This window comes from Piliocolobus tephrosceles, chromosome 11, assembly GCF_002776525.5.
Source record: "Piliocolobus tephrosceles isolate RC106 chromosome 11, ASM277652v3, whole genome shotgun sequence".
NCBI classification, from domain to species: domain Eukaryota; kingdom Metazoa; phylum Chordata; class Mammalia; order Primates; family Cercopithecidae; genus Piliocolobus; species Piliocolobus tephrosceles.
Genome location: NC_045444.1, coordinates 105,943,126 through 105,966,757, shown reverse-complemented (window position 1 = coordinate 105,966,757; position 23,632 = coordinate 105,943,126). Strand labels below are relative to the sequence as shown.

The following is a 23,632-nucleotide window of genomic DNA, read 5'->3' as shown; positions in this document are numbered from 1 at the left end:
AAGGAGGGCAGATGGCTTCCTAGGGATCCTGCCCCAAACTCTAACACCCCTCACCACCCCCTGCCCTCCTGCTCTCTGAGCCTCCCAGGATGTACTTGGGGTGGGTGAGGCCCCCCACTCCCTCCAGAGCAGAGCCCAGGGCGGTTCAGAGGTGGCCTTGGCGGCAGAGGGGAGCCTTGGGGAAGGAAGGGGAGCAGGAAGGGCTGGGGGAGGGGAGCGGGGGTGGCGGGCGGGGCCGGGTAATTGCATGTTTGCCAGTTCTCCTGTCTATGCACACAAGGGAGCGTGTGTCGGTGGGTGTAGCTTCGCCTCAAGGAGTATGTGTCTGTTGGCAGAGGTGTCAGTGTGTCTGTGTCAGGGGTTTGGGCTCTCCCTGGCCCCCGCCCACCCCTTTCCCCGCTTTGTGTTTTGGGGAGTGCAGCTCTGGGCACACCCAGCTGTGCTCCGTGCGGATGCAGCAGATGTGGCGGGGCCCCAGCTGTGCCTGCTTCCCGGAGAGGGGGAGGGGGCTGCAATCTGCTCCCCCGATAATGGCTGCTAAGTGCCAGGGGGAGGGGATTGAGATGGAGGTGGGACTGGGTCCCCCGGCAGCCTGGCTGAGGGGACGGGAGGGAGATGAGGGCTCTGCCCCCACCCTACCCTGTCCTGGCCAGCCTCCCCCAAGTCTGTGTTCTTGGCTCAGCCTTTCCCCCTTGGCTGGCTCCTGAAGCCCATCCAAATTTCTCTCCACACTCTGTCCCTGTCCCCGGCTCTCCTCCCCTGTCGCCCCATCCAGCTTGGTGCCAGGGACCCACCCCCTCCCCGGCCCCCAGCTTGCTCCCCCTCGCTGATTTTACAGAATAATCTTTTTATGGAAACTGAAAAAAGCACTAATGGTAGGAGCACACCCCTCCCCCGCATCCCTCCCCCGCTCATCCCCCACTTCCCACCCCAGTTCCCTCTTGTTTCTCCCTTCCCAGACCCTCCCCAGGCCGGTGCCCTCCTACCCCTACATGGCCAATGACGGTTGGGCACAGGGTCCCAGCAGTGGTGGACAAGGGGGCTCCCTGCACCCCATCCAGGGGCAGGTGCTCCATCTTCGGTCTCTCAGAGATGGATGGGACTTTAGGCCCCTCCCAGCACAGAAGTGGGATGGGGAGGAGTGGGGGGGCATGTCCTTCTTAGACGCCCCCCAACAACAGTGACTGCTTCAACCTGGGGGGCATGTTACAAAGACCTCAGCTTCACTTGCCGCACCCCCCTTCAAACACTGACCCTTTCCCCTTCCAGTGCCTCTCCCCACCATGTCCCCACCCCCACTGGGTCTAGGAGGGGGATCCCGGGGGCCAGGGCCCGACACAGACTTATTGGATTTCACGGTGTTTTGCTGAGAAAATAATTAAATTATCATATTTATGATAGAGCTGCCATGGCCTCTGCCAACCACTCGGAACAGAAGGGTCAGGACTCGGGGGGAGGAGAGGGAAGGGACCTAGCTCCTGGTCCTAGGGCCCACCCTCTCCCAGCCCCTTCCTTGGGGTGATGACCCCAGCCCAGAGTGGGGACCTGCAGCCCCTACCACTCCCACCAAGACAGATAATGAAGGTCTGGGCTGGAGGCCAGGACAGGAGGAACTGAGGAACTAGGGACAGCTTATAGGTCAGGACTGCTACACCATGTAGATCATTCCCCACGCGCTGGCACATAGCCCACGGGACCTGAGGGACCTGGGAGGTCACATCTAGCCCAATCCCCAAGTCACCCTCAGTCCAGCTCCTGAGAAAGTGCAGCTTCCTAACTGCTGGGCTACGAAGCTATGAAACCCTGGGCTCTGTCCCGGAGCCTGGTGCTGATAACAAGGCCCCGGCACCCTGCCGCCTGCCACCCCTGCCTACTGCCGGGACCCCCTCCTTTCTCCCACCCACGCCCTGCACCCCCCATTCTCTTCGGGTAATTAGATTCCTCTCAATTAGCAGATTACGATCATTACCAGCTCATCTGGCAACACAGCTCCGCACCCACAGCTGGGGAAGGGGGGCACCAAGAGGGGCACATGGGGGTCATGGGCAAACAGGAGAGATGGCTGGGAGAGGAGGGCTGAGGCCTCCCGAAGGGCAGGGCCAGGACAGGAGGTGGTGAGGGCCTTCCCAGAACACGGTGCCTCCCACTGTGCTTCGAAGAGAATGGCACCAGCTCAGGCCCACCCAGCCTGCCAGGGGAGTGGAAGACAGAGACATGAGGCCTCGGGTAGAGGGGAAACCCCCACCCTGCCAAAAGCCAAGCTGGGAGCAGATGGAGCTGGCAAAGCGGAAAACCGGCCAGGGCTGGGCTCGGCGGGAACTGAGCAGAGCGGGTTGTGGGGATCAGCCTCTGGGCCTGTGGCCCCGGTTCCTGTGCCCGCTGCCCAACTGAAATCCTTCACCCTTCCCTTCGGAATCCTTGCACATGGGGGCCTGAGCCAGGCTCCGTGGGGAGGAACAGGGAGGCAGGAAGGCAGGGGTGAAGGCGGGGGCCAGGCAGGCTGGGGAGCCTTGAGGGCCTTCCTCCCGAGCAGCGCACGAGGCTGAGGCAGTGGGAGGGGGAGATTTACCAGGGCTCCAGATTCATTATTCATGAGCCCGCAGCAACGACTCCAATTTAAATGCTAATGTGGGGGGGCCTGACTCAGCTGCCCCGCTTCCGCCCCCACCCCCAGCCCAGACATAAGTAGAGTCCGTGCTGGCTCCAAGGTTCATGGGGTTTATTAGGGAGTCGGGAGGGAGAAAGCCCAGGAGTCCCCAGGCCACCCACATTGCTCCCCGGCGTGTGACGATCCTGCCTGGCTTTCTCTGGTCCTTTCTAGACAGAGGCTGGCCAAGCAGGAGGCAGCCTCAAGGGGAGCGGGTAGGAGCTGGAGGCCTTCTGGCAGCCCCACTCAGAGGATGATCTGGTTGGTGAAGCTTCGGCTCAGCTCCTTGTGTGGCAGAACAATCGAGTTCAGGATGAGCACCTCGGCAGGGATCCGGACTCGGCAGCCTGCAGCGTGAATGAGGGCATCAGGGGAGGTCATGGGAGGGGAGACAGGAGCAGGGAGCTGGGGGCCACTGCCAGCAGAGAGGGACCCCTCCTGCCCATCTGTGCCCCTGGCCTCATGCCCCTGGTGACTCACACAGGGCCTGGCACACAGCAGGCCCCTGGTAACTGTTTGCTCAAAGAAGAAACACGCGTGCACACAGAGGAATGAATGCTCCCCAGAGTCACTGGCCATCAGCTGTGGGGTTCCCCCAGCCCTGGCCCCCAGGAAGCCATACCCAGGATGGTGATGGCAGGCAGCAACTTCCCATCCTTGAAGAGGCTCTCACTGTCCATGCGGGCTCGGGGATCATTGGGGTTGGGGTCATTGGGGGTACCCTCCACGCGGGCCCAGCGTCCCACAGTGCTCCCCCAGCCCACGATGCTATGCAGAACACACGTGTGCTCCTGCCAAAGAGGACGGTGAAAAGTAAGGGGAAGGGGTAGGAGGCAGCAGGAACCGGAAGGTGTGAGGTGGGGCCAGATGCAGAGCCCATGGCGTTCACCCTTCTCTGTTCTTGGGGGGATACCCGGGCCCTCCCCGCAGGCTCTTGGGGTGTCACATGAGGCTGTGTATGCTGGTGCCTACCTGCAATGTGGCTCCATGGAGGACAATGCTCTCCCGGAGCCGCACACCCTCACCCACGGTCACCCCCTTCCCGATGGAGACATTGGGGCCCAGCTGTGGAGAGAAGCACACACCATAAGCCCTGGAGGGACTTGGAGGATCCCCAAATCCAACTCCCTTCTGGAACAGATAAGGCAGAATCGACCTGCTCGAGGCCACACAACAGGCTGTGACAAAGTGAAGAAACCAGCACCCAGAACTCAGACAGTGGGGGCACCCTCCATCCATCCGACCACCGCCTTCCCTCCCTGGGGCTGGGCCCAGCACTCACCACAGCCGAGGGGGCCACCTTGGCGGTCGGGTGGATGTACACATTCCCTAGAAGCAGAAGAGAGGCCCTGGGGGCAAATATCCCAAACCGAATTTGGATCAGGGAGGGGCAGGGATTGAGGCTTCAACTCTGGACTCGAGGTCAAGAAACCTGGTTCAGAGGGCAGAGGGGCTGGGGTGGAAGCCAAGGTTAGGAATTGGGGCAGGTTGGGTACCTCGGATCCGTGGGCCCCCTGGGGTGTGCTTGGCCAGCCGTTCTGGGTGAGTATCCTGGTATCGGCTCAGGTAGAGGCGGGAGGCGTAGAGGGCTGAACTGGGGGCCACAAGGGGGGCAGGGGCTCAGGGCTCAGCAGGGCCTGTGCCCACCACCCCAAAGTTTCAATCCCCAGGGGACCCAGCCTTCCATACCCTGCGGACTTGATCTGGCTCCAGATACCATCAGTGAGATGCACGTATATCTGGCCCTGCCCTGCCAGGGCTGAAAACACATCCTGCTCTAGGCGGATGGTACCTGCCCCTGGCCACAAGCCTGGTGAGTCCTCCCTGGCAGAGAGGAAGAATGCTGACATCAGTGCCCCAGCTGAGCCCCGGCTGTGGGGCTAACACGGTCTCCCAGGGACGGGAGTGGGAGGGATTCCCACCACCTCTCTAAGCCCCTCTCTCCAGGTCTGGTCCGGTCCTTTCCAAAGGGCTGCTCACATCCCAGGAAAGTCTCCCACCCAGCCCCAGCTCGGGTGGGTGCTATCACAAGGGAGCCCCAGGCAGAGGCCTGCTTCCCATCCCTGCCCCATTTCCAGAAGGAGTTCCCCCCATTTTCACATTCTCGTCCCCATTCAGCCCTTTACCCCCTCCAAGTTACCCTCCCACTCATTGGATGGAATGAAACACAGACAGACTCACCCCAGAGCAAGGCAGCTGGTGAGGGCAGAGACAGTCACAGAAAGAGAGGGAGAGAGAAATGGTAGAGATGCCAGCTCAGCAGAGACAGAGACAGAGACAGGGAGGCCAGGAGAGATGGAGAGGGAAGCAGAGACACGGGTGGGAGTGAGAAATGGCTATGAGCGGAGGAGGCCTTACATGGGGCGATGTGGGGGTAAGGCAAGGATCCCTAGAAGCGAACAGCTTCTAGCCCTAGGAGGGAAGACCCTGGGACTGGCGAGCAGAGCTCTAGGTGCTATGTTCCAAGGGGAGCCTCAGCCTGAGAGTGTGCATGTCTGTCTGTGTGTGCACGTGCACACGTCTGCACCCGAGCGTGTGCGCGCCCAACTGTGTGCTGCCGTCTGTTCTGAAAGACGTCTCTGGGACACTCAGGGCTTGGCAGAAATGGACCAGAAGGGGAGTGGGCAGGCAGTGACAGAGGAGGAACTGGGATGGATGAGGAAGAGGGACAGAATGAGGTTAGAAGGGGAGGGACTCAGGAGGCTCTGCTGGAGATGGCAAGTGGAGAAGGGAAAGGGGAGGAGGAAGGTGAGCAAGTTGAGATGGAGCCTGCAGAGACTGGTATGTGTTGGGGTCCGTGACTGGGGGTATTTGGGGTCACAGGGCTATGGGGCCTGCCTCACAATTGCCCATCCTGCTGATTACGCTGGAAGACATCCCGAAGAGGCTTCAGGGCTTCAGGAGAAAAGAGGTAGATGCCGCAGTTGATGATGTCACTGATAAATGTGCTGGGTTTCTCCACATAGTGCAATACCTGTGAACAGAGCAGGCTGGGTTCAGTAGAAGAAGGGACTACTGCCACAGTCCCCTAAGACCCTCTGATTTCCAGGCCCTTCCTGCCTCTCCTCCCTGCTGCCAGGGTGGCCTGGCTAAAATGCAGTGCGCGTCCGCATCCTACTGCCGCCTGGCTTTAAACCCTGAGATGACTGCCTTTCACCTGATTCACCTTCAGATAAGTCCAAAGTCCATGGCTTTCCCTGCCTGATCCTCCCCACCGCCTACCTCTCAGATGCGTTTCCACACGACTGCATGCCTGTGCCTGGAATGGCCTTTCTCATCTCTTCATCTGGAAAGCCCACCTTTCCAAACCCAGTTGACACTGTCACTCCCTCTGTGCGCCCTCTCTTGCTGGCCCCAGAGTTAGCTATTCATGCCTGGGCACTCCTGAACTCTGGCCACGCCTCACCCTTGGCATTGTATCATTTGCAAAAGTTGGCTTTTGATTCTGTCACTCCTATTAGACTAACAGTGCCCATGAGGCAGGGACTGCACCCATTTGGCTCTGTTTCTCTCACACCTACCTGGTGCTTAGCACAAAACTATCTATGTGTATGTGTGTACATGCATGTGTGTGTGTTTATATATATGTTTTATATTAAAGCACGAACAAATAAAAGGGGTATGTGAGGCCAGGTATGGTGGTGGCTCATGCCTATAATCCTAGCACTTTGGGAGGCTGAAGTGGGTGGATCACTTGAGCTCAGGAGTTCAAGACCAGTCTGGGCAATGTGACGAAACCCTGACTCTACTAAAAATACAAAAATTAGCCTGGCATGGTGGCACATGCCTGAATCCCAGCTACTCAGGAGGCTGAGGCAGGAGAATGGCTTGAACCCAGGAGGCAGAGGCTGCAGTGAGCCGAGATTACACCACTGCACTCCAGCCTGGGCAACAGAGTGAGACCCTATCTCAAAAAAAAAAAAAAATTTTTTTTGCTGAGCGTGGTGGCTCACGCCTATAGTCCCAGCTACTTGAGGGGCTGAAGTGGGAGAATGGCTTAAACTTGGGAGGTCGAGGATGCAGTGAGCCAAGATTGAGCCAAGATCGCACCAAGATCGTGCACTCCAGCCCGGAAGACAAAGTGAGACCCTGTCTCAAAAATAAACAAATAAAGGAGGGAGGGTTATGTGAAAGTCAAGAGGCGTAGGAGAAGGGAGTTTCCCAAACCAGGACAGAGCCCTGCTGCCTTGCCTATCATGTTGCTGCCTCCGGTATGTTATTTCCTACCTCCAGGCCTTTACACCTGCCATCCCCTCCGCCTGTAGTACCTTCCTGTCTCTGTCAGGTAGACAAATGGGACTCCGCTCAGACCTTGCTTCCTCCAGGAAGCCCTCCCTACTCCCACCCTGGCAAGGCTGGGCTGGGCCCCCCTTGGTGTTCCCATCATGCACTGTGCATACATTTACTACAGCACCACCTGCAGGAAAATTAACCATTCCCCCTCCCCCTGGTCAATCTCTCTTAAAGGGATATAAGATGATTAATCGGGAGCATCTCACCTGTCTGACAAGACTAGGGCCCACCCTATACTGTGCCAGTATTCTCTAGAGGCCTGAGGTAGAGGGGATGATGACACAGAGTAGGCACCCACCCAGCCCCCTCTCTGCTCTCACCTCATGTGTCTGTGGATTCTCAACGATGCAGCCGTAGTTGAGGGACTGCGTCCTGTTAGCCTGAAAGACAGACACACCCGAGACAGTGACCTGCCTGCTCCAGGGCAGCCACGTCTGTTTTTCCTTTCTTTCCCTCCCCTACAGCACCTGGCATGCAGCTCTGCCACTGACAGGCCTTCAGCAAGGGTGGAAACTGACAGCTGCCCTCCCCCTCCCTACTTCTAAACAGCCAGAGGGCTCGGGGTCTCCACTAACACTTCCATGCCTGCCAGAGCAGCGCATCTCCCTCCTGACATCAGCTCCCACACCAACTCCCAGGGCGCCCCTGCCTCCCCAACACCCTGATTCCAGGAAGCTCTTGGGATCACCTCCTCTACACCCTCCAGTCCTCCTGACCCCCTCACCGTAGTGCCAAGGAGTAAGAAAGGGTGACACTGGCGTCGGTGGGCTTCCAACATAGCACTCAAGGGGAAGTCGGAGCAGACATCAGCATTAAGCACGAAGAATGCCTCGGGGCTCCCAGCCAGGATCTGGTCTCGAAAATGGTAGAGACCACCCCCTGTGCCTAGGGGGGCAAATTCCTGCAGGTACCTGTCCCCAGGGACCCAAGAGCCAGCTCAGTGGATCTTAGGAAACAGATACCATGAGCCAGGGCACCTGACCCCCACCGCCTGCTCCCAGGAGTACCCCTGCCCAAGGCCCACAGAGAAACTCTATATATTCAGGGATTCAGTGATGTCCAAATAAGAATCCTTCTACTAGGTGAGGATGAACTCTGGCAAATGCTGACTCAACCCACTCCCAAGAACTCAGAGGCCTAGGGCATCCTCCCCACCCCCACATACGAGTGTGTGCACAAACACCTGACTGGAAGGTTAAACTCCTGCTGGGCAGCTTCTAGGAACTGGGTGAGGGGCTCATCAGGTTGGTAGAAGCCAATGAGCAGAATCTCCTGCATCCCAGGGACCTGAGGAAAAGGGAAAGGCTGGGAGGAAGAATGTCTAACAGGAGGTGATGTTGGGGAAATGCTTAGTGCTGGCCCAAAGTCCAGAAACCAGTTTTAGTCTCAGCTGTGGGGTCCCAGGGCACTCACCACTCTGGGCTATTTTCTCCTCTGGACAATGAGGAAGTTGGAGGAAGTCGGAGGCCTGATCTTTTTTTGTTTTGTTTTTATGAATAAAGGTCTCACTCTGTTGCCCAGGCTGGAGTGCAGTGGCATGATTTTGGCTCACTACAGCCTCCACCTCCTGGGCTCAAGCAATCCTCCCACCTCAGCCTCTCAAGTTTCGAGGACTACAGCCATGTCACCACCTGCCTCAGCCTCTAGAGCAGCTAGGACTACAGCCAGGCCACCACATCTAGCTAATTTTTACACTTTTTGTAGAGAAGAGGTCTCTTGATGTTGCCAAGGCTAGGCTAGAACTCCTGGCCTCAAGCGATCCTCCCAACTTGGCCTCAAAACGTGTTGGGATTACAGACATGAGCTACCATGCCAGGCCTGATCTTTCAATCAATTATTATTACCCCCACCAACCAGAACTGGGACTCACTCTAAGAAAGACTTTGCCTACCAAGCTGCATTAATCCATTCCCCACCCCCACCCTCATTTTTATTATCTGTCAGCCTAAGCTTGAGATCAGCATGAGGTAAGGGTACCATGTATCAAGGGTCTGTGTTGTACTAGGCATTTTACAAATGTCATTTCTAAGCTTCACCACCCAACAAAGTAGGTCTAATCTCCCCCATTTTACACATAAGGAAACTGAGTGTCAGAGAGGGTGTGTTATTTGTTGCAGGCCTCACAGCAGGCAGAGACTGAATTCAAACCAAAACCTTGCCTGTCTCAATACGAAAAGCAATAAAGAAATGAGAATCACGGTGATCAAGGATATGAATTTGTGCCTGGTTATCATTAAGAGTCTCCATGCTACGACTTTACATTGTCTCCAAGATCCTTGCCTGATCTCACATTCCATACTTTAAAAATAGGAGCAAAATCTGAGCAGGAAGAGGCCAGATGAGAAACTAGGGGAAGACAGCAGGGCAGCTGCACAGCATAACTTGAGGGGGCGCCATTCACATTGTCATCTGTGAATGATGGTCCTTGGCGTTATGCCTGGGGGGAAGAGATTATGGTTGGGAAAGGGGGAAACAAAGCATGAAGATGAGCAGGAAGTGAGGGGAGACAGGGGAGCCCCTGAGGTTACCTGGGCACAGGCTTCAATATGGTGTTGGATCATAGGGACCCCTGCCACAGGAAACAGTGGTTTGGGCACCTCAAAAGACAAAGGTCTGAAGCGAGTTCCTGGGAGAGGAGAGAGAACGTTTCGACTTCCTGCCTTCCTCTGCCCCCATTCCGCCTACCACACCAGCCCAACCTCCTCCCCCCATTCCCCTGGCACCTCACCCTTTTGAGGGCCTCCAATCAGGATCACCGCTTTGAGCATGATGGTGACTGCTACCTAAACTTCAAATCCCAACAGAGAAATCAAGCTCAGATCTCATACCCCAACCAAGCCCCAAAACCCAAATAGCAGCACTTAGCCCTCTCCCAAGATGTAAACCCAAAGCTCAATATAGTCTCTGCCTGGACCCAACACCTCACAAATCCCACACATCTCAAATCCCAGCGGAGAAATCAGGCTCAGATCTCACACCCCAACCAAACCCCAAACCCCAAATAGCAGCACTTAGCCCTCCCCCAAGATGTAAACCCAAAGCTCAATATAGTCCCTGCCTGGACAGAACCTCACAAATCCCACACATCTCAAATCCCAACCCAGATTCCAGTCGGCCTTCAAACCTCACAGTGATTCCTCCCAAATTCTGAAATTCACGCCCCACAATTTGATCTCTAAAAGGCTTCCCTCTGGCCATGAACAAATTCTGCAAATTCAGAAACCTGGCAGAGACCCCCTTCTCAGACCCAAACCTAAAAATACTGAAGCCTCAAACTCACTGATTCCCAAACTGTTGTGTCTTCATTCTAGATATTAAGCTCTGAATCCCAATAGTGAACCCTGAATATTGAAAAGCAAACCCCGAGTGAGCCTCCGATATTTAACTTAAATCCTCAACGTAACCCCCAAGTACTGAACTAACACTGATCTGAATTTGACGAATCCCCAATCCCAGCAAAAATCCTCTATATGCTGAACATGAATCCTAAAACTAACCTCTATATATTGAACCCCAAATCAAAAGACAGGTTTCCTTGGCATCTCAAACACTGAACCTACTGACCCCCCTCCAGTCCTAACACGGATGACTGGCTGGGTCTAAATCTCTGGATTCGGAGGACTGCTTGATTGCTGACCCTCTGAACCCCACAACTGACTCTGTCCAATAAACCCTGGCCTCTCATGGCCAGGGATTGTGGGACCAACACAGGCGCGGGCGCACCCACGGCCAGCCAGGACCTCGGAGCCCGCCCTTTGTCTAGAGGCTGTCCCCTGCCCCTTACCCCTTCCGTCACCCCTCCACCAGCTCCCTTTACCACTAGCTCCCTTTACTCCAGCTCTGCCGCCCGCTACTGCAAGCTTCTTCCGCGCACGTGTCTTCTCGCAAGTCGCGAGAGCTCATTCGCAGGTTCTGCCGGGAATTGTAGTCTGAACCTTTCACCGCTTTCAAACATAATGGGAGAGGAGAGCGGTGCTGTAGTCCGGGGGCGTGGCCAAGGTATCGAGGGGCGGGGTTAAATGAGAAGAAGGGTGGGGCCTGAGAAGCACAGCCTGGAACTTAAAGACTGGAACCAGAGCTGTCGGGGAATGGGCCCCGGGGCAGCAACCGAAGTGAGAAACTGGGTCCCAGAGGAAAACGGGACTAAGGACAGCAGGGGGGTGTGGCTAGCCCTGGAAGGGGCGGGGCCGGGAGCAAACAGCCACCAGGAGCTGGGGCTGGAGGCGCACAAAAGAGGAGAAGGCGGGGTCCCGGGCCCAGCCCCCGGTCCCGCTGGGAAGTGAGGGCGCCTTGGACGGTGAGGGCAACTGTATCAGGTTGACTGTCTGAAATGCAGCACCGCGCTAGGCGCTCTCCAGACTTCCCTGCGACTCCAACAGGCTGTGACCTTGGCTTGGGAGTCTGGAATACGTGTGGGCGCGGGTGCAGGGGAGAGGGAATGGCGACGTGGAAGAGCAGAACAGACGCGGAGAGTCAGAGAGCAGCTTTATTAAGCAAGCTGGAGGAAGGCTGTGGGTCCCACCACCCCCAGGCTTGGCGCCAGGGCGGAAGGTCCGGGGGTGTCGTTCAGGCTACGTCCACGCGAGCGAAGCTCTGGTCCATGCCCAGGCTGTTCTCCACGTACACCTCGTACTTGCCGCTGTCCTGGGGTGTGGCCCGGCGAATGGTCAGCGTCGTGGTGGTGCTGCCGATCTCGAAGAACACCCTGCGGAGGGGCGGCGGGGAGGAGGGCGGAGCCGCGGTCAGTACAGGGGCGCACTAGGCCGGGCTCCTTAGCCAACTCTGTTCCTCGCCGCCCAGTCCCCGCCCCCGTCACTCCCGTCAGATTTCTGGGCTCAGTCCCACCCAAGTTCCAGCCCCAGGCCCTGCCCGTGCCGCAGGTCCCAGCCCTCGCCTGTCATCCTCCTCAATGTCCTCCCCGTCTTTGGTCCAGCCCACGTCGGGCGCAGGCTCTCCCAGGATCTCCGCAGTCAGCGTCACGGTGGCGCCTTTGCGCGCCTTAGTGTTGTCGGGTCCCTTTTGAATCTTTGCCGGGACTAGCGGAAGGAAAGGGGAGCGAAACCCCGTGAAGGACCTGGAGATGAGGCAGGGCATCACTTCTCCAGCTAATACCTGGCACTAAATAGAGATGCATTTAAACTCGCAGGGTGACGTTGAGCAAATCATTAGCCTCTCTGGTTTCATCTCCTTGGCTGTTAAAGGGACTTATCCCTACCTCTCCTCCTTCTGGGGGTCGAATAGAGGATCAAGAGATAAGGCAGGCGAAAGCACCTGAATGTTCACACATCTCACGGTGCCTCCGAGACCGCTCCTGGTAGTGGAAATTGCCCAGAGTTGGGAGCCAGAAGACCCGTGTCCAACCCTGGCTCTGCCTCTGGCTTGCTGTGTGACCTTGGGGACCTGGAGCCGCGTGATGGAAGCCCACAGAGGATTGCTTAGCCCGGGTGGGGCTGGATCCCGAGGTAGGGAAGGACGCACTTGGCTGGCGGCGGCAATGCGCCCAGGCCGTGCCCGGCGCTGGGCTGGTGGGGACCCTATAGCTAGGCCCAGAGGTAAACGCGCAGCTGGACCGGGCTGCGCACTCTGACTGAGTGGTGCTGGTCTGCGCCCTGGCGCTGCGCCCGGGGCGCGCGTACCTTCCACGAGGATGCGCGCCGAGTCGGAGCACTGGCCGAAGGGGTTGGTGACGTTGATGCTGTACTGGCCTAGGTCTGCCAGCTCGCCGTCGCGCACCACCAGTGCCACCACGTCAGGGTCCTCGAAGACGTAGCGGTACTTGGGCCCGTCACGTAGCTCCTTGCCGTCTTTACTCCAGCGGATGAATGGGTCCGGGAAAGCCGAAATGCGGCAAGTGAGCTTGGCCGCGCTGCCCTCGATCAGCACCACGTCCTTCAGCGGCTCCAGTACCCGCGGCGGCCCCTTCTCGCGCAGCTCCTTCCGGGACCTACCCCCGGGCCGAGTCAGGGTCCAGAGCTCCCAAGACAGGCCCGGCCGCAGCCCTTTCCGAGAGTGCACCATCTCCTGCCTGCCCCCTGGGCCCGCCAGACCCCTAAACGTGTGGCTTGGTAGGGAAGAGGACTGCTCCTGAACTGCTGCCCTGATAGGATGATGCATTCCTGCCGGCCACTCCTCCACATCTCAGTAAAGACCCTCCCCTAAAACCGATCATTCTAGAGGCTGCTGAAGCCGCTCAGCCCTTCCCCAAACCCCATTCAAGAATGCACTCTCTGCAGCTCCCTTCCTCCACAGAGCTCCGGGGTTCCCTCTTACCTGTGGCCTCGGTAAGAGGCCTGGATGCGAATGGCCGCACTCTGGACCTGCGGGTCATTGATGTCCAGGGTACATCCAGGAGGTGGGGCCGCAGCCACTGGCTTTTTGGCAGGAGCTGCTTTAGACATCTGGAGAGTGGGCGACAAATATGGGGGTCCAGGTTGAGGCAGAAGGTCCCACCTTTAGCCCTTTCCCTCCATGGTCAGAACATTCAGGGGGGTGGAAGAATGAGAGTAGAGTGTCTGCGGCTTCTCTGAGGATAGGACTTACCATGGAGGGGTTGACCTAGGGACTTGAGTCGCCTGGCTGGATTGCAGGCAGCACAGAGCCCTTCTGGATGGCACAGTAGGGGTGCAGGCAGGTGCTCAGCCCTGGGCCAGGTTTTATACATCGCTCCCCTCCTTGCCTTGTTTGGCGTGGTTGCCCCAAGCCCCCCGGGACCCCATCCCCCTCCCTCTGACCCAAGCAGGCTCTTTATTTAGCCTGCGGATGCCTGGGATGCTGGCTCAGCCCCTGGGCTAGGCCCGTGGGGGGAAACCCGAGCGGCTCTGGGGTGCACCTCGCGTCAGCACCTGGACAACTGGACAGCTGGATGCTGCCCTGTCCCCTCCCAGGGCACGGGGTATCCATCCCACTCCCAGGAGGACCAGATTCAGCCCCTAGCTGACAAGAGATCCGGCTTCCTACTGGGGCAGTTTTTCACTCAGGTTGGGCTCTGGGTAGTCAGACAACACACCTTGTTGGTAAGGGGTTTGAGTGTTTCGGGGGTGTCCCTGAATAAAGCCAGAGTAGCGAGGGGCTTGGGCCTCAGGGCCCCTACAGCTAATGGCAACAGGGCCAGGTGGCTGTCAAGACCAATCCAGAAGCTCCTTGCTCTTACCCTACTCCCAACCCCAGGAATCTAGGGTTGTCACTTCCACACTGTGCCCCCTGGTGGTAAACTGAGATAAACCGGGAAGGGACCGGAAAGATTTTTGAGAATAGCAGCCCCTCCATTCACTCCCCTCGATGTCACATGGTAGGGGCTGTTTAGACTGCACTGTCCTTGGAGATTAGCACCACTACTGGCCCCAACCCTAGGTCTGCCCAAGTCCTTTTTGGGGGCATAAATTGGTGCATCGGGGCATCAGACCACCTGGGGTAAAGGGGTTCAGTTAACCCCTCTGGGGCTTGCCTGGAGGCCAGTCTGCCCAGGCTGGACACCTGGCAGAAGCATTGCTTCCATTCATTGGAACTACTCGCCCTAGCGTGGGGGCACTGTCACCTTTTGATCAGAGCAATTTTGACATAGCTCTGCTGACATAAATTACCTTTGCTCCTCCGGGTTTGGAACAAGCAGTTCACATGCCATTTCCAATGGAGATGGGAAGGGAACTCAAGATCAGAGGGGGGACGGGAGAGGAATTTTACCATTTATCAAGATACGAGTTCAGGCACCTCATTTTTATACGAAACACTTGCAGTGTGTAGGGGATTGGAGATTCTCACAGGCAAACTGTATATCTTCATCGCTAAAATGACAGGTAGGCAAGGCGTTGTTCTGGTCCCTTCCAGCTGGCTTTAACATCCTGTTATTTTATGATGATGAGGCTTGCCTCTTCCCTGGGGTCCTGAGAAGCTAGAGAGGCTGGGCTGGGCTGAGCAAAAGGGTTGTCTGAGCTGGAGTCAAGGGGCCCTCAACCTCCATCAGCAACACAGCGGTGTCAACTCTCTCTACCCTGGTCAGAGGCTTTGTTCCTTTTACTTTGCCAAGAGCAGAATTTTGAAGGTGGGGATGAGGGGAGCATTTCCTCTGGAGACAAGGAGATCTGGGTCCCCGCCAACCCCCCAACCCCTCATCCCCAACCTCAGCGCAGGGCAGCTCAGTCCTAGATCCCAGTGACCATTCTGTAGCATTGCAGGGTTGTGGCTAGAATCGAGGTGCTTTAGCACCCAGCAGACCTCCTAACTTGCCATGCGGACAAGAAGGTCCAGGCTAGCGTGTCCCTTAGTCCTAGGAAAACGCTGGACACAGCAGACCAGAGCACTCCCAGCTGGTGCTCTCCATGTGCTCTGATTTGTGCTGTGACATGGAGGGTGAGGGGCGTGGGCCTGTCCTAGTGTTTCTTTTTGAGATGGAGTCTTGCTCTATCGCCCAGGCTGGAGTGCAGTCGTTGGCTCATTGCAACCTCCACCTCCCAGGTTCAAGCAGTTCTCCTGCCTCAGCCTCCTGAGTAGTTGGGATTATATGCATGCACCACCACGCCTGACTACTTTTTGTATTTTTAGTAGAGATGAGCTTTCACCATGTTGGCCAGGCTGGTCTTGAACTCCTGACCTCAGGTGATCCAGCCACCTTAACCTCCTTGTCCTGGTTTCTTCTGCAGCTCCTCACACTACCCACTCTTGCCAACCATCAGGATGAAACCCACTCTGCTCCAGGGGTCAGGACCAGAACTCCTGCCTGTCTTCTGGGCAGAGTGAATGAGGCTGAGCCAGGACTGGGGTGAGGGCTGGCTGGCCTATTTCAGAGCCCAGCATCCCCCACATTGTGATGAGGGAACATGTGACAAGAGGTGGGGGCTACCAGAGCCTGGTTACAGGGGTTCAGTGGATCTGCCAGCATTCCAGAAACTGCAAGGGGAGAAGCAGACCACAGTCTCCGCTCCCTCCAGGAATGAGAGGTGAGGGGCCAGGAGGGTCAGAGGAGGGGGTTGGAAGGACCCAAAGTGCTAGCTGGTATATTCTGGAATGTGTGTGTTGGGGAACGCCCAGAGAGGGCTAAATGCCCCTGTCCCGGACTCACCCCTTCCCAGCAATCTTCCCCTCCAGCCATGCCTCCCAACAGACACACAGGTTATGCTGCTTGCCATTTTTATTTCCTTGTGACAGAGAGACAGACAGCTGGATGGCTGGGAGGGATGGTCAGGACAACATGGGCAGTAGGGATCGGATGAAAGGGGAAACTTCATAAAAGTCAATAAATAAATAAATATGAATGGGAAGAAGGCCAAAGGCCATGGAGGGGTGGTGGGGACATCCTTGGGCCAGCAGAGGGTGCCCCGGGCTGCATCCACTGGACAGGAGGACAGAGCGAGCTGAGTGACTGCTGGCCTCTGGCTCTCCATGTTTCTCCTCTAAGGGATGCTGACAGCTGGCCCACCCCACCTCCACCTGAGTCCTCTCTTCTCCCTCCACCACCTCGCTGCCTTCTCTCACGTCCCAGCCCTGGGCCCTTGCCACTGTATCTGTGTCCTGCCCCTGCTTTGCCACACTGACTCCCAGACTACTGCCCTGACACCCTGGGTTCCTTCCTCTTCCTCCTCTCCAGCCATGCCCATCTTCCTTGGTTCTCCCTGAGATGCACTGACCCCCAACCCAGAACCTTCCTAGAGCCTCCTCCTTCCTGTCCCTCGACTTCTTTTCCTCTCCACTTTCCCATCCCCCTCTTGTCCCTCTGCCTGTTCCCACCCTGCCCAGCCTGGCCAACAGGTCTCCCACTCTGGCTTTGGCCTGGGGTGGCATCAGGTTGAGGCCCTGGGGTCTCTGTCCTTGCAGGTCTATGAGGTAAGAGCCCGGCCAGATGCTGCTGCTGGTGGTAACCGAAGCCCCAGGCCCGCCTGGCTCAGCGTGGGCTCTGGAATGTCCCGTGGCATTGGTGGGAACCCCAGTTGAAGCCCGAGGCCTGGCTGTGGTCCGTGCCTCTAGGGGCCGCCAGGGTAGGAGCGCAGCAGCACCTTGTGGCGGGTGGCGGCCTCAGCCCGGCGCCGCCTCTGCTCGCCCAAGAACTCCTTGAGCCGGTTGGTGGTGAAGGTGAGCGTCTGGCGGCGCAGTTTCATCAGGTAGGCGTCCTGCAACCATGGATGGGCCAGGCAGTCCTGCAGGGAGGGCCGGCTCCTGCCAGGCAGAGCCAGGGATAATGAGCCTGGAAGGATGGCTCTGGGAGCTGCCAGGGCTCTGTCGTCCTGCAGACCCATGTCCCAATCCTGGATCCACCCCTACATGTGTGATCTTGGGCAGCTCAAGAGCTCAGTTCCCTAATCTCTGGAATGGGGACAGTGATTCTGCCTTGCATGGGGTTGCCTCAGGCTTTAAATGGTAGGTAGCATGACCATTTAGTAGAAGCAGCAGACTTCTTCCTAAGAGCAGGGGAGGAGCTGGGGAATCTCTGGCACAGGCCCGGCCAGGGGCAGGTGACACTGGGGGATGGCAGGTGTGGGGCTCACTCACCAGGGATGTACTGAGAGGACCTTTCGCAAGAAGAGGGTGGCGCTCTGGGATGTGTTGGGGTATAGCTGGAAGGCATCAAAGCGGCCCCCCACAATCCGAGCCTCCGTTTCCTGGGGGTCTGGCTCATAGAACGGGGAGCGTCCACTGAGCCTGTTGGGGAAGATAGCTTGACTGACATAGGCAGACTGGAGGCCAACACCCAGGCCCGGAAGGACATTAGTGTCGGGTGCACAGTGCTCAGGACCATGCTACTCTGTAGCTGAGTGTGAGTGTGCGGTGTGATGTGTGTACAGGGGAGATGGGGCATGGGGGAGAGGGTGTTGGCAGAAGGTGAGTCTGGGAGCTCACTGTGTGGGCAGAGAGGGCTGTGGCGGGTAGGGGACACTCACATAATGTAAGTGAGCACACCCGCTCCCCAGATGTCCGTGGCAGAGCCGATGGGTTCTCCCTTCACCATCTCCGGAGCTGACAGGAGACAGAGGCCAAGCTGACCCAGCTTCCTGGTGGCAGGGAAGTGGGGGCGGGGGAGGTCCCTGGGTGCTTGAGCAGCAGGACAATGCCCAGGTCATCAGACCATGGGAATGACCAAAGTAGCAGGCCCTGAAGGCCAGTAGGCAGGACAGAGGTGGTGGCATACTCCAAGAGACATATGGGACACCTGAGGAATTAGCCCGGGCACAAAATGGAGGGGGTCCCCAGAACTCCAGAGGGGCTGAGAAGCAGGGTGACAAGCTCCCTTGGATCAGCTCCAAGGTATGGCTTCCATTCACAAAGAGTGTGGCTGACACCAAGATTAAACGCCTTTAAAATCAGCCTGGCTGGTTCTAATCCCAGGCCTGCCCTTTCCAGCTATGGGACCCTGGGCGATTTACTAAACCTGCCTGGCTCTCCATAGCCTCATCTGTAAAGTGTGGCCTGTAGAACCACACTAAGGAAGAGAGATCATGAACGTCAAGCATTTAGCAGGTTGCTCAATGATAGCTGGTTCTCCTTATTCAAATCAAATAATAATTGATTCTCCTGCTTTTTGGCTTTAGCAAATCCCACCTCTAGCGTTTATAATTGTCTGATTGCACAAATCCTTAACATCAGATGTACACCTCAGTTTCCTTATCTGTAAAAGGGGGCTAATATTGTGCCACACTCCACGGTTATTGTAAAGATCAATTGGAAGAAAAATCCACATACTTCATTCATTGCTTGCATACAGTAATCACTCAATAAGTGGCACATATGTAAGTGAAGTGGGGTGAGCCCTGGCTGCTGCCTCTCTGGCAGTGCCCTGTCCCCACCCTGGCTGGCAGCTGGTCCCCTCACCCATGAACTCCAGCGTGCCCGTGCGGTGGCCAAGGGACTGAAGGGCCTGGGGGTTGTAGGGCTGGGCACTGCCGAAGTCCACGATCTTGAGGGCGTTGTCAGGGGCCAACAGCAGGTTGTCTGGCTTGATGTCTAGGTGGAGCACATGGCGGCTGTGGAGGTAGTCCAGGCCTTGTAGCAGCTGCACCACATAAGTGGCCACGTCGTCCTCAGAATACCGGAACCTGGGAGAGCAGGGGTGCAGCGGATGATACCCGGCCCAGCCTCCCCTACCTCTTCCTCCCTACTCCCCCAGAATGCCCAGCTACCTGTCACTGAGCCCACAGAGGAGCTCCCGGTTGCCGCAGCTCTCAGCAATGAGCACGAGGTACCGAGGGGTGATGTAGGCCTCGTGCAGGGACATGATCCGCTCGTGGTGCAGGGTCCGCAGCACCTCGTACTCCTGCAGGACCCGCCGCTTGCCCTCGGCAGCATAGGGCACGATCTTGGCCACGAACGTTCGCCCCGTGGCGTTCTCCCGGCACGCTCGCACAACACCGAAGCGGCCCCTGTGTGTCGGGGGGAGGGTTACCACAGGCTCAGAGGAGAGGAGGGGAACACTTCCACAGTGAAGGCTAACGGAGGAGAGCAGGGACCCCCAGGGGCAAGAATGCAGCAGTTCCGGTGTGGGCTCCAGAGTTCAATCCTAGAAATCAGGCTTCGAGTCCCAGCTTTGCCACTCACTGGCTCTGTACCTTAGGTAAATCCCAGAGCTTCTCTAACCTCAGTTTTGCCACCTGTGAAATGGGTGATGCTAACAGCGCGGTGTCTCTCAGAGTTGCGAAGATTCGATGAGATCACATAGCTAAAGCCCGCAGTGTAGTCTGGCACATTTAAACTCAATGATTCTAATAACCCAGGTCTCAGCACCTCCCCTCACCCCAGCCAGTACCGCCTGGTCTTCTCTCCGAAGCCATGCGCTGCAGACATGTGACCCACTCCCTATGTCCTCTTCCCTTCCCCAGCCCTGCTTGCCTGGCTTTCTCCTCCAGGAAAGTGTAGGGTTTCTGAGGGGGGCCCTGTCGAAGAGTGGTACCCTCAGGCCTGGGAGAGCTTCGGGGACTGCTCCCAGGGGGGCTGACCCCCTCCTTGGCTGGGCTGAGACTCCGCACAGTCACCTTGGTAGGCTCAGGAGGGGGCTCAGGGGCTGGGGGCTCAGGGGCTGGTGGTGCAGACACGAAGGAAGTCACCACATACACAGGAGTAGAGGAAGACGCTGGTTTAACCCCTTGAGGAGCAGAGGCTGGGGTCGGGGTCCCAGTGTCAAGGACGAAAGACTTGGGCTCACTTGGAGTGACCTGGGTACTGGGTGGGGTGGGCTCTGCTTGCCGGGCAGCCTGCAGGCCCCTGTGTCTTCGTGGAGGGGTCTGGGGTGGCGGACCCACAGCCTTGAGCGAGGACAAGGCCTGGCTGGGGGCTGTGGGGGGAGATGAGGGGCTGACAGTGACTGACGGGGGGGTGGGGGCAGCAGGAGCTGGGGGTGGGGCCAGTGAGGTAGGAGAGTAAGGAGGCGGGGCCCTGGCTGGCCCTGAGGTGACAGGGGCCTCTTGGTGGGCAGCAGATGGCACAGCTGAAGAATCTAAGAGACAAAGAAAATCATCACCACGGTGCCTTGGGGCAAGGCCATGGTGCTCCACAAGGACCCTACGCTCAGGGCCCCCTTCCTCCCCCACCCCACACCATTGCACTGACCTTGAGCGCCCCTGACAAAGACCTTCTCAGAAGGGTTGCTGAAGGGCCCCTGCCCAGCACGGTTGGCACAGGCCACACGGAACCTCACAGTCATGCCAACTGGCAGGTGGCTCACGTTGTAGTAACAGTCGGGGATGCCTGAGCTCACAGGGTGCCACACAGACTCCCCTAGAGGCAGTATGGGGGAGGGGCTGAGGTCACAGAAGGGGTGGCCCCAGCTCCCACAGTGCTATCTGTGGAGCCCGGGAGGGCACTGGCCTTCCCAGACTCCCCCTGCCGCTCCCCCCACCCTCCGGCTGCCCCATCCTCACCATCCACTCGCCGCTCCAGGGTATACGTGCAAGGTGCCTGGCTGTCTCCCGGCTTCCACAGCACCAGCGCCGTGTCCTGGTAGGTCTGGGGCACCTCTGGAGGAGCTAGCTTTCCTGGGACTCCTGGCAAGAGAAAGAAGAGTCCCAGTGAGCCCCTACACCCCAGCTAAGAGCCCCTCAAGCCCTGCCCCGCCATCCCCCTCACTACCCCCCCGGGGCCCTGCCCCAGGCTCACGGGCCACAGCCACGGTACAGGAGCTGGTGATGCTGCCCAGGACGTTGGTGGCGGAGCACTCATAGAGCCCGGCGTGCCGCTTGCCCACCCGGGGGATGCTGAGCAGCTGCCGCCCATCTTTGCAGGACACGATGATCACTGAGGGCTCTGACCTCAATGACTTCTTGTCTGGAGACAGGGAGAAGCAGGAGGAGCTGCTGAGTGAGCTAGCACATGTCCAGGCCCCCTCACTCACTCCCCACTCCAACATCCCCGCAACCATGCCCAGCCCCCACCCTGGCCTAGCCCCTCCCATCCCCTGGGCTCAGGGCCATTTGCTGGCCTCCCTCTCTGTGACAGGCAGTTTCCTTACCTTTCATCCAGGAGATGTGCGGTGCAGGGCAGGCTGCTGGCAGGCAGAGCAGGGTGGCTGCCTCCCCCTCCAGCAGCACCTGGTCCTTGAGTTTGATGTGGAAGACTGGGGGGAAGTCTGGAGGAGAAGCAGAGACAGCCATTCTGTCTGTGGGGGCCCTGACCCACTTACCGCTGAGGGAGGGGTGGAGAAGGCCTGCAAACAGCCATCAGGAAGCAGCGTGAAACCTTGTCTCTTCCCAGGCAGATGTGGAAAGTGGAACCCCAGGCCATGCCTTCAAGAATTTCCTTTGGGGCGAGCGTCACTTTCCCCAGGCCCTCACTGTGCTGGACTGCTTTTTCCTTGCACTGACTACTGATGATGCTACTTATGTCATGGGTTTGTAAATCACTGAGAGCAGGGCCTGGCACTAATTAAGTGATCTATAAGCATTTGTTAAATAAAATAAAAGCAAACGAATACTGAAAAACTATAATGGTTAAGATCCTGCAAGACCCACCCTCTCTGGGGCACAATAGGGCAAGTGAGAAAAGAATTGAGATGAGTTAGTGACCTGAGCTGAGATGGGACCGAATGAGGAATGTTCTTTCAGAACATGCAGTCTCAAAAGAGTTGCAGTCTAGGAAAATGTGGGCAGATCCTGGAAGCGTGTCGGCCTCCAGGCCCCTCTTCCCACCTGCCATCCGGGGACAGGGTCGTAGGTCTCCTATATACTCCTTCAGGTCAATTAAGTGGTGAGAGCTTTTGAAGGGGCAAGAGACAGTATCTGCCTGACCTTGGGCAAGTCATTTACTCTCTCAGAAGCTCCATTTCTAATCTATAAATCAAGGAAAATAATACCGCGCCCACAGGATTCTTGCTGTGACAATTACAAAGGCATGTCAAGTGTCTGCCATACAGTAACTGATTATAAATACTAACTTTTCTTGTTGCTAGCATTATCTCAATAATATGGCCAGCAGAGAAGCATGGAGCAGACCCCCAGAGAAAGGCTGTTTCAGCAAAGCAGAGAAGCTGCCTTCACAGCTAGCTGGTGGCTGTGCACATGGTAGGGCTAGGGATGAGACCAGTTTTCCTTCCTCCAATGTAGCCAGCCTGTGACTCCTTAGTGCCCTGAGGATTTGAGTGCATGATCCCTGGGAATATCCCTTTAGAAGAATCCCAGTTCGGCCATGGGGGTGGTGGGTGAAGGGTGGGGATAGGGGAGGACTTGGGGGTGGATTTTATTCACCTGGGCAGAGAAAGCTGAGGAGCCTTGGGAGCCCCAGCTGCTGCCTGTCTGAAGAATTGTGGGGGACTGGGAGTGGGGATGAGCCAGGCAGGAGAGGAGTACTCAGCAGGAGTGGTGATCAGGATGGCAGTGTGCCCCCTTCCCGCTGTACCCCACTGCTCCCCAAGGAGGGGTCCCACACTGAGGCTCCAACAAGGCAATGTGAACACAGTTTCTCAATGGCTGCCTCCAGGCCAAGTGAGGGTACTGGGTAGCAGGGAGAGAGAGACAGAGGCCACCTCTCTCAGAGGTGAAAGTGACCCGGGCCCAGCCCTGCCAGCCCCGCCAGCCCCACCCCCATTCCCAGGGGCCAGCCCTGGTTGTTAAAGTGGACTAGGACAGCCTTGTTTCTGCAGAGAACAGGGAGCGGATAAGGTAAGGGGACACTGCCTAGGCAGGAAATCAGCTGCATAAGCAAAACTGGGCCGGGAGGGAGGCCCCAGGTGGGAAGGGATCAGCTGTCCCCAGGCCTCTCTGCTGGCTGATTGCTTTCTTTCCCCCTCATTCTCCACCCTCCCTTCCCCACGAGTGGCCCTTCCCTCCCTCTTTTTCTCTCACTGCAGCCCCCTTTGCCCTGGCCAAGGCTGGACACAATCCCTACAGGCCCAGCTGAGGCAAGACTCGACAGCCACTCCATTCTGAGTTTTACCAGGAAATGGGGGAAGAACAGGACTGGTGGCTTGTCAAGATCCTGCACATAGCCTGGCTTCACGGACTCTCTCCTTTCCTGCATGCTGCTCTGGAAAACCCAACCTCCCGAAGCCTTTGCTTGTCATCCTTGAGTAATGCGCCTTTTTCAGGGGGGATGGGGTGACCCCACGTGGGGAATGCCTCCCTATCTGGAACTCCAGGACACTCAGGCAGAGAAACAGAAGAGGGCAAAGAGCTAGCAAAGAGCTCCGAAGGCTGCTTTTCTGTACAGAAGGGTCAGGGAGGGGCAGTCAGGTGTTGGGAGCTGCAGGGCAATGGAGACTTAGGGGGCACAAGACAGGTCGTG

The 23,632-nt window shown here is 57.5% G+C and overlaps 3 protein-coding genes across 8 annotated transcripts in view; all 3 read right to left on the bottom strand.

Annotated features, from left to right (window-relative positions):
- Positions 1–2,698: 2,698 nt before the first annotated feature.
- Positions 2,699–10,847, bottom strand: GMPPA (GDP-mannose pyrophosphorylase A). Of its 6 annotated transcripts, none has more exons than XM_023221948.2 (13): positions 10,758–10,847; positions 9,669–9,728; positions 9,469–9,566; positions 8,124–8,227; positions 7,665–7,851; positions 7,261–7,320; positions 5,491–5,621; positions 4,337–4,471; positions 4,144–4,241; positions 3,930–3,976; positions 3,620–3,712; positions 3,270–3,438; positions 2,699–2,994 (listed from the first exon to the last, which is right to left on the bottom strand). In XM_023221948.2, exons 2-13 carry the CDS (start codon positions 9,706–9,708, stop codon positions 2,894–2,896), a joined length of 1,263 nt encoding a protein of 420 aa, XP_023077716.1. In that variant the 5' UTR covers positions 9,709–9,728; positions 10,758–10,847; the 3' UTR covers positions 2,699–2,893. The 6 variants fall into 6 exon arrangements, with proteins under 6 accessions (XP_023077716.1, XP_023077739.1, XP_023077732.1 ...); XM_023221971.2 differs by having other exon boundaries at positions 9,669–9,723; positions 10,758–10,831; XM_023221964.2 differs by having other exon boundaries at positions 10,438–10,814.
- Positions 10,848–11,408: 561 nt separating this feature from the next.
- On the bottom strand, positions 11,409–13,338 carry SPEGNB (SPEG neighbor). The gene is made up of 4 exons (XM_023221934.1): positions 13,211–13,338; positions 12,577–12,884; positions 11,835–11,976; positions 11,409–11,645 (listed from the first exon to the last, which is right to left on the bottom strand). The coding sequence occupies exons 1-4, from the start codon at positions 13,336–13,338 to the stop codon at positions 11,507–11,509; spliced, it is 717 nt and encodes a 238-aa protein (XP_023077702.1). The 3' UTR covers positions 11,409–11,506.
- A 2,711-nt stretch (positions 13,339–16,049) lies between these two features.
- SPEG (striated muscle enriched protein kinase) overlaps positions 16,050–23,632 on the bottom strand; it is a 58,876-nt gene continuing 51,293 nt past the window's right edge. Inside the window, exons 32-41 of the mRNA XM_023221923.3 lie at positions 21,366–21,482; positions 21,014–21,181; positions 20,779–20,901; positions 20,468–20,635; positions 19,751–20,354; positions 19,045–19,284; positions 18,737–18,960; positions 17,809–17,884; positions 17,420–17,569; positions 16,050–17,086 (exon numbers count right to left, since the gene is read on the bottom strand). Coding sequence (XP_023077691.2) covers positions 16,894–17,086; positions 17,420–17,569; positions 17,809–17,884; positions 18,737–18,960; positions 19,045–19,284; positions 19,751–20,354; positions 20,468–20,635; positions 20,779–20,901; positions 21,014–21,181; positions 21,366–21,482 — 2,063 coding nt within the window. The 3' untranslated portion in view covers positions 16,050–16,893. The remainder of the gene's footprint in view (positions 17,087–17,419; positions 17,570–17,808; positions 17,885–18,736; positions 18,961–19,044; positions 19,285–19,750; positions 20,355–20,467; positions 20,636–20,778; positions 20,902–21,013; positions 21,182–21,365; positions 21,483–23,632) is intronic.

What these genes read in the sequence shown, in the direction of transcription:
- GMPPA (XM_023221948.2), bottom strand. Translation starts at nt 9,708, where the DNA reads ATGCTCAAAGCGGTGATCCTGATTGGAGGCCCTCAAAAGG. An exon ending in AGGGGGCCCACGGATCCGAG is followed by an intron (nt 3,977 to 4,143) that starts GTACCCAACCTG and finishes TTCTGCTTCTAG; the next exon opens with GGAATGTGTACATCCACCCG. An exon ending in TCCATGGAGCCACATTGCAG is followed by an intron (nt 3,439 to 3,619) that starts GTAGGCACCAGC and finishes CCTCTTTGGCAG; the next exon opens with GAGCACACGTGTGTTCTGCA.
- SPEGNB (XM_023221934.1), bottom strand. Translation starts at nt 13,338, where the DNA reads ATGTCTAAAGCAGCTCCTGCCAAAAAGCCAGTGGCTGCGGCCCCACCT. An exon ending in GGCGCGCATCCTCGTGGAAG is followed by an intron (nt 11,977 to 12,576) that starts GTACGCGCGCCC and finishes TCCTTCCGCTAG; the next exon opens with TCCCGGCAAAGATTCAAAAG. An exon ending in GACATTGAGGAGGATGACAG is followed by an intron (nt 11,646 to 11,834) that starts GCGAGGGCTGGG and finishes GCCCCTCCGCAG; the next exon opens with GGTGTTCTTCGAGATCGGCA.